The 15,801-nt window shown below is 34.2% G+C and overlaps 1 protein-coding gene across 2 annotated transcripts in view; it reads right to left on the reverse strand.

Annotated features, from left to right (window-relative positions):
- Window positions 1-15,801, reverse strand: part of ERBB4 (erb-b2 receptor tyrosine kinase 4) — a 1,117,451-nt gene that overhangs the window by 30,560 nt on the left and 1,071,090 nt on the right. For both annotated transcript variants that reach the window (XM_061187123.1, XM_061187117.1), the window contains exons 22-25: window positions 12,042-12,117; window positions 8,485-8,631; window positions 6,315-6,412; window positions 4,779-4,949 (exon numbers count right to left, since the gene is read on the reverse strand). In XM_061187123.1, coding sequence (XP_061043106.1) covers window positions 4,779-4,949; window positions 6,315-6,412; window positions 8,485-8,631; window positions 12,042-12,117 — 492 coding nt within the window. The remainder of the gene's footprint in view (window positions 1-4,778; window positions 4,950-6,314; window positions 6,413-8,484; window positions 8,632-12,041; window positions 12,118-15,801) is intronic.

Consider the following 15,801-nt stretch of genomic DNA (forward strand, 5'->3'; position numbering starts at 1 on the left):
AAGCAATAGTATGTGTAGTACAGACAGACTGATCTGGCTCTTCCATTGGCCGTGGACACCATTCAAGTCACTTAACTTTGTGACAAGTTTCTTCATTTGTAAAATGGAAATAATGATAATAGAACCTCATGGGATTGTTGTAAGGATTAAGAGACAATATATATGTGTTGACACATAGTAAACACTAGTTTTATCATTGCTGTCAGTTTGAAACAAAGCAAATTACTTTGTTTTAGAGAATGAGCAACAAATTGAAAGTTTTCTTATGCCAATGGTCAAGACAAAGAGGATGCTGTTTGTTCCATGAGCTACGACAATGTTCTTAGAGGGAGGAGGAGACCAAGAGAAAAGAATTGCACTAGAAAAAATTAAGCAACATGTTTATGTCTTTTCAATTGAAGAAATTGATTACATGCTTCTCTATGCTCCATAATGGCTAATGAATACTTGATTATAACACTATCATGCTACATTCTGTCTTTGTATCTGCGTGAGTCTTTTGTTAAACTTGGTACATCTTGAAAGCAGTAGTTATGTCAAAATTTTTGAATCTCAAGTGCCTAATAATGGCTTACATGAAGAGGTACTCAATAAATGTTGAATGTTTATGGTTTCCTTTGCTGTGCAAAAGGTTTTAAGTTTAATTAGGTCTCATTTGTTTACTTTTGTTTTTATTTTCATTATTCTAGGAGGTGGGTCAAAAAAGATCTTGCTGGGGTTTATGTCAAAGAGTGTTTTTCCTATGTTTTCCTCTAAGAGTTTTATAGTGTCTGGTCTTACATTTAGGTCTTTAATCCATTTGGAGGTTATTTTTGTGTATGGTGTTAGGTAGTGCTCTAATTTCATTCTTTTGCATGTAGCTGTCCAGTTTTCCCAGCACCACTTATTGAAGAGGCTGGGAATAAGTGAAACAACTTATTGTTACAAATGAAACAATGGACAAAGGATTAATCTCCAAAATGTACAAACAGCTCATGGAGCTCAATATTAAAAAAACAAAAAATTCAATTAAAAAATGGGCAGAAGACCTAAATAGACATTTCACCAAAGAAGACATTTAGATGGCCAAGAGGCACATGAAAAGATGCTCAACATCACTAATCATTAGAGAAATGCAAATCAAAACTATAATGAGGTATCACCTCACACTGGTCAGAATGGCCATTACCAAAAAATCTAGAAACAATAAATGCTGGAAAGGGTGTGGTGAAAAAGGAACCCTCCTGCACTGTTGGTGGGAATGTAAACTGATACAACCACTATGGAGAACAGTATGGAGGTTCCATAAAAAACTAAAAATAGAACTACCATATGACCCAGCAATCCCACTACTGGGCATATAGCCTGAGAAAACCATAATTCAAAAAGAGACATGCACCCCAATGTTCACTGAAGCACTATTTACATTAGCCAGGACATGGAACCAACCTAAATGTCCATCGACAGATGAATGGATAAAGCAGATGTGGCACATATATAAAATGGAATATTACTCAGCCATAAAAAGAAACAAAATTGAGTTATCTGTATTGAGGTGGATGGACCTAGAGTCTGTCATACAGAGTGAAGTAAGTCAGAAAGAGAATAACAAATACCGTATGCTAACACATATATATGGAATCTAAAAAAAAAAAAAAAAAAAAAAAAAATGGTACTGATGAACCTAGTGGCAGGGCAGGCATAAAGACGTAGACATAGAGTATGGACTTGAGGACATGGTGGGGGAGGGCGAAGCTAGGGTGAAGTGAGAGTAGCATCGACACATATACACTACCGAATATAAAATAGTTACCTAGTGGGAAGCAGCCGCATAGCACAGGGAGATCAGCTTAGTGCTTTGCGATGACCTAGAAAGGTGGGATAGGGAGCGTGGGAGGGAGGCTCAAGATGGAGGGGATATGTAGATATATGTATGCATATGGCTGATTCACTTTGTTGTACAACAGAAACTAACACGGTATTGTGAAGCAATTATATTCCAATAAAGATCTATTAAAACTGGACAGCTACATGTAAAAGAATGAAATTAGAACACTCCCTAACACCATACACAAAAATAAACTCAATATGTATTAGAGACCTAAATGTAAGACCAGACACTCTAAAACTCTTTGAGGAAAACACAGGAAGAACACTCTTTGACATAAATCACAGCAAGATCTTTTTTGATCCACCTCCTAGAGTAATGGAAGTAAAAACAAAAATAAACAAATGGGACCTAATGAAACTTCAAAGCTTTTGCACAGCAAAGGAACCATAAACAAGATGAAAAAACAACCCTCAGAATGGGAGAAAATATTTGCAAACGAATCAACGGACAAAGGATTAATCTGCAAAATATATAAACAGCTCATGCAGCTCAATATTAAAAAACCAAACAACGCAATCCAAAAATGGGCAGAAGACCTAAATAGACATTTCTCCAAAGAAGACATACAGATGGCCAAGAAGTACATGAAAAGCTGCTCAACATCATTAATTATTCGAGAAATGCAAATGAAAACTGCAATGAGGTATCACCTCACACTAGTTAGAATGGGCATCATCAGAAAATCTACAAACAACAAATGCTGGCGAGGGTGTGGAGAAAAGGGAACCCTCTTGCACTGTTGGTGGGAATGTAAATTGATACAGCCACTATGGAGAACAATATGGAGGTTCCTTAAAAAACTAAAAATAGAATTACCATATGACCCAGCAATCCCACTACTGGGCATATACCCAGAGAAAACCATAATTCAAAAAGACACATGCACCCGAATGTTCATTGCAGCACTATTTACAATAGCCAGGTCATGGAAGCAACCTCAATGCCCATCAACAGACGAATGGATAAAGAAGATGTGGTACATATATACAATGGAATATTACTCAGCCATAAAAAGGAACGAAATTGAGTCATTTGTTGAGACGTGGATGGATCTAGAGACTGTCATACAGAGTGAAGTAAGTCAGAAAGAGAAAAACAAATATCGTATATTAACGCATGTATGTGGAACCTAGAAAAATGGTACAGATGAGCCGGTTTGCAGGGCAGAAGTTGAGACACAGATGTAGAGAACAGACATATGGACACCAAGGGGGGAAAACTGCGGTGGGGTGGGGATGGTGGTGTGCTGAATTGGGCGATTGGGATTGACATGTATACACTGATGTGTATAAAATTGATGACTAATAAGAACCTGCAGTATAAACAAACAAACAAAACAACTAATACTAAACTTTCATTGGGTTATTTGTATGGAAATATGTTAATATAAATGTTTCAGACATTACATGAAATTTCTAAAAATCTTATATGTTCTGGTATAATGTTATAAGTCATAATCCTAGTTATTACTTTAAAATGTATATCTCAGAAATAACTAATTTTCTTGTCAACTGCATTATTATGAACTTTCATCAAATCTTTAACCGTGGTCATTTTTAAGTCTTTTGTCATTTACAGACAGTTCTGGGTGTACTCTGATGCTTTTGTAAATGTGTTCCTATAAAAGGGTTTCATCTTCAGGAAATTCATGGAAAAGACTCTGACAAGTACAGGTTTCTGGTACCTGACTGTACTGCTGAACTGAATGAATAAGCATTTTCAGAACTCTAATGAAAAACTGATGAGCTCATAAAAGTGCTAACAAAAGATCAAGATGAAAAAAAAAAAATTAATTACATGGGACTGAGTGAACTGATGAGGATGAGTATAATTTTTGTGACTTTCTGTTCGAATTTAAAAAAAAGAAAAATTCCCACAAGGACTCAGAGGCAAAGAATATACAAATCAATTTTCACTGCAAAGTAAAGGAGCTGTTGCAGTGGAGGATTACTGGACTGAATGTCAATATTATGACATAGTATGAGTGTGTTTCATGTTTGGTAATTGCAACCATTGTTGCTTTTGTTGTGGTCATCCATGTACAATGCTTGGTGTCAGTCTATTTATCTCTTGTAAAAATAAAATACAGTGTGTGTGAAAAAAAAAAAAAAAAAAAAAAAAAAAAAAAAAAAAGAAGGGCCTGGAATACGTTAGGCACTTAATAAATGCTGACTCTATCAAAAAGTAAATAAATAAATAAATGTTGAATGAACGACGAATGAATTTTCAAAAATAAACAAATGAATGAATACATGGATTGACAGTTTTCAGAGAAAGAATGGTATTCATATAGAGTGGGCTTAATATTTAAAATGAAATGGAAAATCCTTTCAGAAGTTTCTTTCAAAAGTTAAATCTGCATCTTAGAAATGATTCAGAAGCCCTCCCAATATGAATGACTTAGTCCAAAGGATTGCACACTGTTCTGTTTCTACTTCAACTTGACAGAAGATATTTAATGTCTCCTAAATGAGTAAAAAAGAGTTGTACTTGTATTGTCTCTTGACTAATAAGTCATGTCATTTTATTGAGAAAAAAAGGAGAGAGCCTATCTTGGGAAGAATTTTCATTTATATACAAACACGTACAGATTTATTAGTTTGAATTGATTGTAGATTTTCAAAAATTAAGGTTTTTTTTTCTTTTAACTGACTTAAGATGAAAAGTTTCTCCTTTTGAAATCTTGAAGATATTTCAGAGTGCATGTTGTATTGCCCATGCTTACTTTCCAAAATTAACTATATATGGCAAGCTTGGCATATCTTTTGTTGGTATAACTTGCTTTTAATTTAGAAATCAGACTGATTTGAGCTACATAATTTATTTGGTCATTTTAGTACTTACAACATATTTCCATGACTTTGTTTCTCAGAAATAATATGAGAGGTGGTATGTAATTACTTCTTACCCTATTTGAGTCGATTCTTGCTCTGGAAGTATAGATGGGAGGTGGGATGTTGAAAGCCTGAGGGACCAGATATTCCTCAGCATCCATCATATCTTCTAAATCCTCTTCATCCAAGAGATTCTGAAAGAACTTGCTGTCGTTTGGACTGGGAAGCTTCATACGATCATCACCCTAAAAAATTGCCCATCATATATACACACAGAAATGATTCTTTCCTTCATTTTAAATATGCGAACTTTGTAGCAAATTTATGTAATATCAAAATGGTTGTAAGTTCATGCACTCATTAAACAAAATAATTATTTAGCACAATTACCAGCCATATAGAAGCCTATAACATACTTAGATATGACACGGTAAGATAAAAACATTTAATACAAGAAGAATGTGATAAATGCCATTAGAGATGAATAAAGCAGAATGCTATGGCTATTTTGAGAGAGGCATAAACCATTTCAGATCTCAGAATAATGGTGGGTTTCATTGTCAAGATGGTGTTTGAGCTGTGACTTTAAGAGTGTATAATAAAGAAAGAGCAATTGACTTATCAATCTTTATTATACTTGGTTGGTTTGATAGTGTAGAGCTATCAGGATACATAGGATCCATGGTTTGCTCTATAGCATAATATTGTTAAAGTGATAACATTCAAAATCATAGCACTGGTGGCAAATAACATAAAGGGGGTGGGAGGAACACCAAAACAATAGTTACACTCTTATCTCATCTATTTCTTAAATAGAATTTTAAAATTTGTTTTGTGATATTTTTGTAAACTTTTTAAAATTAAAGTTAATTCGGGAAAAAGTTAGCTAGAAATCATTATCTGCTAAAATCTGACTTTTATCGTCATGTCAGACTATTGATGTGAAGATAAATACTACCTTGTTTTATTGAGGAATCTTAACTCAGTGTTATCCAAGGTCCACTTGTTTATGGTTTAGGTAAAATAATCATAAAGAAATATATTACAACTTTTAAATGATCAAATCCATTTTTTCTAGTGTTACATATAAAATGTTCTTTTGGTCTATTATTTTATTTATGTACATTAATTCATCTGAATCAGAGTTATTACCTGAATATTGCATACCTCCCAAAAGAAAAAAAAATATTTTAAAATATTTTTCTAGGATATTAAATGTCAATATATTGAAACTTTTAGTTCACTGCCTTCAAACATGGACACGATTAAAACAAAAATCCATCTTCCTTTTATTCCAAGAAGAGACGATTATAACAATAAACATGACTAGCAGAGTACTACAACGCTTGCCTGAGGATAAAGGCCTTTTTATGTACATGAATAATCATAATTATCTGGCAGTTCAACAGTAGAGGCACTTGAGTACTAAGGGAAGATGCTTAGAAGTGGTTCTGACATCAAGTAAAAGTCATTTCACATGATATTTTGCTTAGCTAATTAATTGATTTGTGAATGGTGATATCCATAGTTCCAAAGTCCAGATATTACTACTGTTTTGTAGTGGGTTTGTCATTGGGATATTCTCAAAAATCTAAGTCAAATGTACAAACCTGAATAACTAGGTATCTTTGAGGGTCTCGAGCCATCCTCGAAAATTCAGCAGCCAGTTCCTTAAATTTAGGTCTACTGTCAGCATCAATCATCCAACCTAGAAATTCACATGCAATAAAAGAGTCACTATATCCATAATTTTATGAAAATAAAGACTAAGTTTGAAAAATATCATTTAAATAAAAATGATCTGAAAAACAAAGAAAGCTAATGAAAGAAACAATCCAATAGGTGAGATTCTATCTCAATAAGTTTGCTGACATTCATAACTAAATGTAACATACTATAGAACAACACAAGCTTTTTATTTTGTTGATATAATTTAAAATTAATTTTTCATCATAGAAAATATAACCTAGGCTAACCATGGGAACTTACAGAATCTCAGATCTTTTTTCCATAGGTGTGAAGAGAATTTAGAAATAAAAAAAATATTTTTCTTTGATGGGTATAGAAAAGGTGATTGGAATATAATTTATCATTTTATATCAGGAGTGACATGGAATAAAAACTTTGGTTACAATGTTGTATACTGGCAAAAAGGTGAAAAAAGGAATTGAAAGCAACTTTCTTATGCTACTTTTTTCCTGGTGGGGAAAAAACTAATGCAAAGTGATTGGTAATGTTTGTTCAGAAATAGTGATTAGCTTATCTTAGTACTAGCCTTTCCAGCATAAAATACTATCAGCAATTTATCAAGTTATGTATTAAGAGCCTTAACTCCCAGGCTCTGTTTAACTGATGAAATGACAAGAATAAAGGCACCAAGCTTTCCTTGATTTTATTGCCAAATGACCCTTTTCTTAGATATTAAAACTCCTAAAAGTGAGGTAAAAATCGCTATTAGGCAAGATGTTTTCCTGATTTTTTATTATTCATCAGAGTATCTAAATGAAGTATATAAATCATCTCATGCTAGTTATGGGATCAAGTTATGTAATACATGTATGTTTTTAAACCTTCCATAGCTGACTACCGAACAACGTTTGACCCAATAAAGCTATAAAACTTGTTTCCTCCTTTCTGCGAGTTCAATTTTTATTCTTGTTATGGGAAGTCTTTGGGTGTCATTTTATGTATCATTAAAATTATTTGATATTTTTCTCTCCTAACAAAGCTCAAATGCTCTATATTTTATATGTAATCACTAAAAAAAAAAAATGCTGTTAATACCAAGATGTTAATGAGAAAATCAATGTTTCTGGAACTCTGTTGGAACCAGAAAAGGTTAAATTCTCAGTGAGGTATCAGTTTCTTTCTAACTAAATATTGAGTAAACAGAACTACACTTAGAGAAAAGGGCATGCTGACCTGAAGTGAAAAGTACATTTTTAATTTCTTCCCTCACTGTCAGAATGTATCACACATGTCATGAGTATAAATCTGAGTAGACCTGTCCAAAGTCTCTTATTAATAAAATGCTTATTCACCTTCACCAGTTTGTTTCTTTGCTAACCCTGTGTAAATCAAAAGGGGAAAACCTCACATTACACAAGAAAGATTGCTGAATGCTAATCTCATTTAAATTAAGTCAGAAACTCCAGAGACTTCCCTAATTCTATTTAAATTAAGAGTCTAGGCTTCCAAAATACATTTATAACACATATGTGTCTGGGGCATAGAAGGGAGAAAGAAAAGTAAGAGAGTTAGTTGTAAACAAATTATCAAATTGAAAGAAAGTAAACATTCATAATCTTTGTAGTTCAATGTAGATTCATGTCTTTCCACTTCCCATTCTGCCTTGCTAGTTTTCTGTTGACTGAAACTAGTAAACCTATTTCCATTTAATTCATTTTTTTAAACTATTAGTTTCAAGTTTTTTTCTTTATGTGTAGATCATTTATTTAGTCTGCTTTTTTCCTTTAAAGAGTATTAACATTATTGTGATTAATTACATCTCTTTATGAGAAACAGTTTCATTGTCATGGAAATGATAAGAATCAAAGTGAAATAATTAAGAAGTGTAAGAATCATACAACGTTGACTTCATAGCATGAAAGCATGATATTGCTTCATATTAACAAGAATCACAACAAACACAGGGGTTTACATGCTCCTTTTCACAATTATATTTAAACTTTTATATTTTTCAATATACAGAAAAATTGTGCAGGTTGATTAATTACTAAGAATGATGATGAGGATGACAACATAATTTTGCAATCTTACATTTGACCATGACCATATAAACATCAATAGTGCAGATGGGAGGCTGGGGCAAACGTTCTCCTTTCTCTAACAAATCGGGGATTTCTCTGGTTGGAATTCCATCATAGGGTTTTCCTCCAAAGGTCATCAGTTCCCATATAGTGACTCCTAAATGGGAGATCAAATTCTTACATAAGCATATTAACAATATACTTTGAAGAAACCAGCAATATGCCAGTGGCAAAAGAACGCTTCTTAGAGGGCAATTAGAAATAGTCTAAAGAAAGGCTCTTCAGATTCCTATGTCCACATGAGAAGCCCAATGACAAAATCTTTGTGGGAAATTTAATTTTCTTATCATTGTCTTGAAATTTTTAATGGGTAGCAGAGACAATTTCAGAGTGGACAGAATCTGTTCCCCATTTCTACTTATAAGTAATGCTAATGATTGTTGACCCAATTTGTTTCACCACATTAGAGCCTATAAAACAATTTATTTACTATACACATGTGTACTCAGTACCAAATAAATATGATTAGGTAAAATCTGATATTGACTAATTTTGAGATTAGCATCTTTACTATTAAAAGCCCTAAAGGCCAAACTGGGGTTCCAGAATGATTACTTATGCTATAGTAAATAATTGTGCTTTTTATTTTAACTAACACAAAGAGAACAAGTGGAATAAAACAGATTCATTTCTTTAGCACATATGAGAGACTGACTGAAGAATGATCCATATGTAAGATAAAATACACGTAAAGTGAGCTTTCCAAAATTGAAGTGAATCAATAATAGTCTATTCCTTAGACAATAAGAACGGTTTCTTGAATCACTAGAACACTGATTTCCTCAGTAAAAGCAAATACTCTAAATACTAGCATGCAAATAGCCAACTTTGATAAGAATAATGATTCTGATTTGAGCAATAACATACACAATACAGATCTCTTCTTTATAATCTAATAATTATATAATTTAAAAGTTATAGTTTTCTTAAGGATAAAGGTTGTTAGTTCAGAAATAGCTATGCGGGCACAATAGTATTAGCAAGTGAATTTTGATTGATGCATATACAAGTATCTTTTAATATAAAATTTAATTATGGCTATGTTTTCTTTTCCACTGCCATCTGTAATGAATTATTTATTCAAACTGAAGTAATTTTTAGCTCATAAGAGTTATCATTGACTGATAATAAAAATGCAAAGCTTAAAGTATAAAAGTATATGTAAACTTCAAATTATCCTTCATAATAGTATCGTTAACGATTATCTGTTTTTTTAAGTTAATATTTACATCTTATGATTCTTAGGTATAATATAAATGTGTAACTAGTGACACAATTTCACTGTTTGATCTTTATAAAACCCTACTTGATTTTGCATACTAAAGAATGATTCATAGAACTGATGATTAAAACTCAGTGTCCATGAGGCAGGCTGGAACAAGTTAAGAAGTAGATTACTGTCTATTTATATTCAGTCAGTCATATTTATAGAATATGTATTTAATGAGAACATTTTTTAAGTTATGTTTGCAGTTATAAAAGAATAGATGCTCTCACATCTCTATCAGAACTTCTAATATAAGCAAGATAAAAAGCAACTACAAATTAATAGAAAATACAATAAACAGAAACACATATATACAAAAACTGAGGCAGAAAAATCAAACCCCCCACCTCTGCCAATAATATTCCAATTATATCTTTGCAGAGGTGATGATAAGTAGAGTCAAACAGAGATGGCTTCATATAGAAGAACAATCTCAAGAAAGCTAAATTAGAAACATCTTCAAAACTTACAATTCTATCATTTGAAGATATAAACCATATTCAATGCATATTTATTTTTATAAAAATAAAGATGCACCCAGTGGCAATGTTCCACAAAGATTCACTGTAAACAAGATTATGTATCTTTCTCTGCCTTTTATGCCTTTGCAACCAACTATGATATATCATAAAAATCTTAAAATGCCTTATGGATATGGGTTGATGAACTGGGCTATGTTTCAAAGCAGAGTTTACCCTAGCATTCTATCTATCTATCATCTATCTATCTATCTATCTATCTATCTATCTATCTATCTATCTATCTAGCTAGCTATTTTTACTGAGATGTTGCAATTCAACATGAACATTATAGCCTTAAAACAGGATTTTTCTCTAAAAGATAAATTTTACTATTAAAAATGTGATTGCCCTGCCAACGCTTACTTTAATGTGTATATATAGTTACTTATTCTAGAGGTCATTTAAAATTTTCAGATTGCCACGTTTAGTTCAGGGAAATATGAGTAGGAAAAAAAAGGGAAAGAAAAGAAAAAGAAAAAAATATATATGATATTATTTAAATCTATCTTATAAAATATATAAATCTATCTATATCATATAATATATATGCTAATCTATACCATATAATATATAAATGCTTATGTACACGCTAATGTATATCATATTCTATAGACATCTATCTCATATTTACAATGTATACGAAATATATAATAAAAATAATAATATATATGATATATTTGTTTTTTATTTAGTCCTGACAGTTGAACTAAGCTTTGCCAAGTGTTCCTCTATACTTGCCTAAATCTCAAACACACAACACTCTACTGTTAAACTGTGTAGAATACATGAGGCCTTTGTGGAAATTTTAACACCTCCTATGGTTTACATGTGTGGAAGGAAAAACTATCCTATAGAAATGCCTTATTATTTTAAAGATAATTTATACTGTTCCGGATAAGAAGTATAAGTTCTTTAGTGACTTAATGACTTAATTTTCTCTCTAAAAAAAAAAAATAAATAAACTAAACTTAAATTTGAGCAAAATAAATCGTATCATGCTTTCAAGTCTCACCACCACCATATTATTTAAAGAATCACAGTGCTTTTTGTTTGTAAGAAGGGCTAGTTTTATATGGTATATTTAAACTTAGAAAAGGTGTTGATTTATTCTTACTAATACTTAGATGGACATAAGTTGTAGATAGCCAGACAGAGGCTAAGAAGCTCATCTCAAAAACTGAGTTAAATGCAATTAAATAAATGTTCTAAATTTTCAAATATCTATTTCCAGTTCATATTATAATTCTCTAATATATCTGTTTACTCCAAAAGTAGTTTGTAAATTAAAATTAAAGCTGTAATTAGAAATCATCTCTCTTACCTCTCCTCTCACATTTACTACTCTCATCCTACTGATTTCAATAACTGTTCTTTGTTCTAACAATAATCTCTATTTTTTTTACTATAGAACATAGATTCCCATAAGAAAAAAATATTTTTTAAACATTCATTGCATCTAGAGTTATGTTTTAAAAGAGTTGTTGAAAATGAAGGCCATGAGATTCTATGAAAATGTCCCTAATCTAAAATTGCTGGGGGTTTTTGTGTTTTGTTTTGTTTTGTTTTTTGTCAAAATGATCAGACAAGTTGCTACCAAAATAAAAGGTTATGGTAGACAACTCAACCAAGACGTTAATGTATTACATTTTAGAGACCCAAGAAACCTAATATGTTTATTTTTGCTTTAAAAGCCTCATGTCACAAGGAAGAATGATTTACCATAGCTCCAAACGTCACTCTGATGGGTGAATTTTCTATAGTGTATACACTCCAAAGCCATCCATTTAATTGGCATCTATAGAGAAATAAGAAATGAAAGGTTTATAGTCATATAAAAAGTCATTTCTATATTTCCTCAATATGAGTCTCTGGACTCGCCTCAATTGTATTTTTTGATTGTATGCCTAGAAAATAGAAATAGAAATGTGTTATTTTCAATACAGGGAACAAATGAAATGAAATTTAAGCTTCAAATGAATTAACATGAAGATATATTTATTTTTAAAAGTTTCATAAACAATGAAAAGTAAAATAATAAAATAAGTATCACTTTCTATAGTTTTAATTAATATTCAGTAATTAAGTTACTATTTAACATTATGACTTACAATATCAATTCTAAACATCTAATACATGTACTCCTAAAAATGTGGTCATATTATGTTTTTTTCCCCTAAAATGAGATTCTCTACATTTTCAGTAAATGCTTTTTCACCCTCAGAAAAATTTCCAGCCACTGGTAAAAAGGACTCTTTCTACACCTGGCCCCTCCCTTCTCCTCTCAGATAATTTGGTCACTAAAACACCTAAAATAATGAATTCCAAAGTTAGCCTTGCTTTGTTCCCCAGCCACAAATGATCTTCCTTGTCTTGGTTAGCCAGTATTGAAAATATGTACCATTTTCAAAATAGAAATTATATAAAAGGATATGAGAAGATCAGTACAAATCCATCATCTCTGCAAGAAAAGCAACTCAACTCACATACCCTGCTGCTGATGGTTCAGCAGAATGATTTTCAACTACGAAGGGCAGCATTATATAGCTGGGAATATAATTAGATTCTATGGAATAAAGATAAACATTTCTACTTAGCAGCTGAAACCTTAAAACTAAATAGGCCTTTGAAATCATGAGGTTGGCTGCTCACCAAGGTGACACCAAGGTAACTCTGTGACAGAATCATGGTATTCAGTGAAAGGGAACAGAAGACACATTGAAAGTAATTTCCCTACGGGCAAGGAGTTAGCACACTTTATGGACTACGGACACTGTTAAAGAAGTAAGTTTAAATCACAGGTGGCTCAATAAAGACAATTGTTACTAGGCATTTAAAGCTCTAATGAATCTTGCTTTAGACAAATCTTACAGCTGTATGTTCTCAAGACAAGTGAAGTCATGTGATTTATAGACTTCTACTTCTGCGCAATCCTGTAGTGAATTTCAAAGCCGTGGTCTCAAACTGCTGCAATTTGTAGTAAACAAGCAAAATAGGCTAATAAAATCAAGGAAAAGCCATAGAATACTAAAAAATCAAAGTTTTTAAAAAAATAAATTTTGTGTTCTTTTGCTTTGTGATAAGACTTGAATATATATAGTTATATAAGAGTTTAGTACAAAAATCAATGTGAAACATTTGGAAGACTATCACTGAAAAATATTCATAATGTGTATTTGGATGGCCCTTGATGAATAAGGCACATAATAAATATATTGATACGATATATGAATTAATTTTTTTTGTTAGCATAAGCTTATAGGTCACCACAGGTTAAGGCTGCATTTGCTTATTTCATTTGGCCTCTCCTGATCGAAATTCCTCCAGGCCAAGCTAGAAGGACCTCCACAGGAAGAGGAGATATCCTCGATGGTTACCAAAAACAGCAAGTTAATGGCGGGTTAATGAAGAAAGACAAGAGCTGGAACTAAGGCATGGATTGAGACCACATGGTGGGTGAGGGAGGCAGGAACACAGTTGTCAGGCAGGGCCTGAGGATGGAGAGTCAGAAAAGTTAGAAGAGGCAGTGGCACTGCACAGATCCCTGGGATATAGCAGCTTACATTCTAGTGGAGGGAGTCAGATAATAAATAAATTGGTGGGGGACCTTCAAGATGGCAGAGGAGTAAGACATGGAGATCACCTTCCTCCCCACAAATACATCAGAAATACATCTACAATGGAACAACTCCTAGAGAACACCTACTGAACGCGGAAAGAAGATCTCAGACTTCCTAAAAGGCAAGAAACTCCCCACGTACCTGGGTAGGGCAAAAGAAAAAAGAAAAAACAGAGACAAAGAATAGGGACGGGACCTGCACCAGTGGGAGGGAGCTGTGAAGGAGGAAAGGTTTCCACACACTAGGAAGCCCCTTCACTGGTGGAGACAGGGTGTTGTCGGGGGGGAAGCTTCAGAGCCATGAAGGAGAGTGCAGCAACAGGGGTGCAGAGGGCAAAGCAGAGAGATTCCCGCATACAGGATCAGTGCTGACCAGCACTCACCAGCCTCAGAGGCTTGTCTGCTCACCCGCCGGGGCGGGTGAGGGCTGGGAGCTGAGGCATGGGCTTCGGAGGTCAGATCCCAGGGAGAGGACTGGGGTTGGCTGCATGAACACAGCCTGAAGGGGGCTAGTGCACCACAGCTAGCCGGGAGGGAGTCCGGGAAAAAGTCTGGAACTGCCTAAGAGGCAAGAGACCATTGTTTCGGGGTGCACGAGGAGAGGGGAGTCAGAGCACCGCCTAAACAAACTCCAGAGACAGGTGCGAGCCGCGGTTATCAGCTCAGACACCAGAGATGGGCATGAGATGCTCAGGCTGTTGGTGCAGCCACCAAGAAGCCTGTGTGTGAGCACAGGTCACTATCCACACCTCCCCTCTCGGGAGCCTGTGCAGCCCGCCACTGCCAGGGTCCCGCTATCCAGGGACAACTTCCCTGGGAGAACACACGGCATACCTCAGGCTGGTGCAACGTCATGCAGGCCTCTGCCACCTTAGGCTCACCCTGCACTCTGTACCTGTCCTGCCCCCCTGGCCTGAGTGAGCCAGAGCCCCCTTATCAACTGCTCCTTTAACGCCCTCCTGTCTGGGTGGGGAACTGATGCCCTCAGGTGACCTACATGCAGAGGTGGAGCCAAATCCAAAGCTGAACGCCAGGAGATGTGTGAACAAAGAAGAAAAAGGGAAATCCCTCCCAGCAGCCTCAGGAGCAGCAGATTAAATCTCCACAATCAACTTGATGTACCCTGCATCTGTGGAATGCCTGAATAGACAATGATCACACCAAAATTGAGGCAGTGGATTTTGGGAGCAACTGTAGACTCGAGGTTAGCTTTTTGCATATAATTTGTTTCTGGTTTTATGTTTATCTTGGTTTAGTATTTAGAGCTTATTATCATTGGTAGATTTGTTTATTGATTTGGTTGCTCTCTCCCTTTTTTTTTTTTTTAACTGTATATATATACATTTTTTTTTTTCCTATTTCTCTTTTTGTGAGTGTGTATGTGTATGCTTCTTTGTGTGATTTTGTCTATACAGCTTTGCTTTTACCATTTATCCAGGATTCTGTCTGTCCATTTTTTTTTTTTGGCATAGTTTTTAGTGCTTGTCATCATTAATAGATTTGTTTATTGGTTTGGTTGCTCTCTTCTTTCTTTCCTTTTTTTATTATTTTTTAATTTTTATATTTTTAATTTTAATAACGTTATTTTATTTTATTTTTTCCTTTCTTTCTTTTTTGTCTCTCTTTTCTTCTGAGCAGTGTGGCTGACAGGGTCTTGGTGCTCCAGCCAGGTGCCAGACCTGAGCCTCTCAGGTGGGAGAGCCGAGTTCACACCATTGGTCCACCAGAGACCTCCTGGCTCCATGTAATGTCAAATGGCGAAAGCTCTCCCAGAGATCTCCGTCTCAATGCTAACATCCAGCTCAACTCAACGACGAGCAAGCTGCAGTGCTGGACACCCCATGCCAAACAACTAGCAAGACA

Source organism: Eubalaena glacialis, chromosome 1, assembly GCF_028564815.1.
Source record: "Eubalaena glacialis isolate mEubGla1 chromosome 1, mEubGla1.1.hap2.+ XY, whole genome shotgun sequence".
NCBI classification, from domain to species: Eukaryota; Metazoa; Chordata; class Mammalia; order Artiodactyla; family Balaenidae; genus Eubalaena; species Eubalaena glacialis.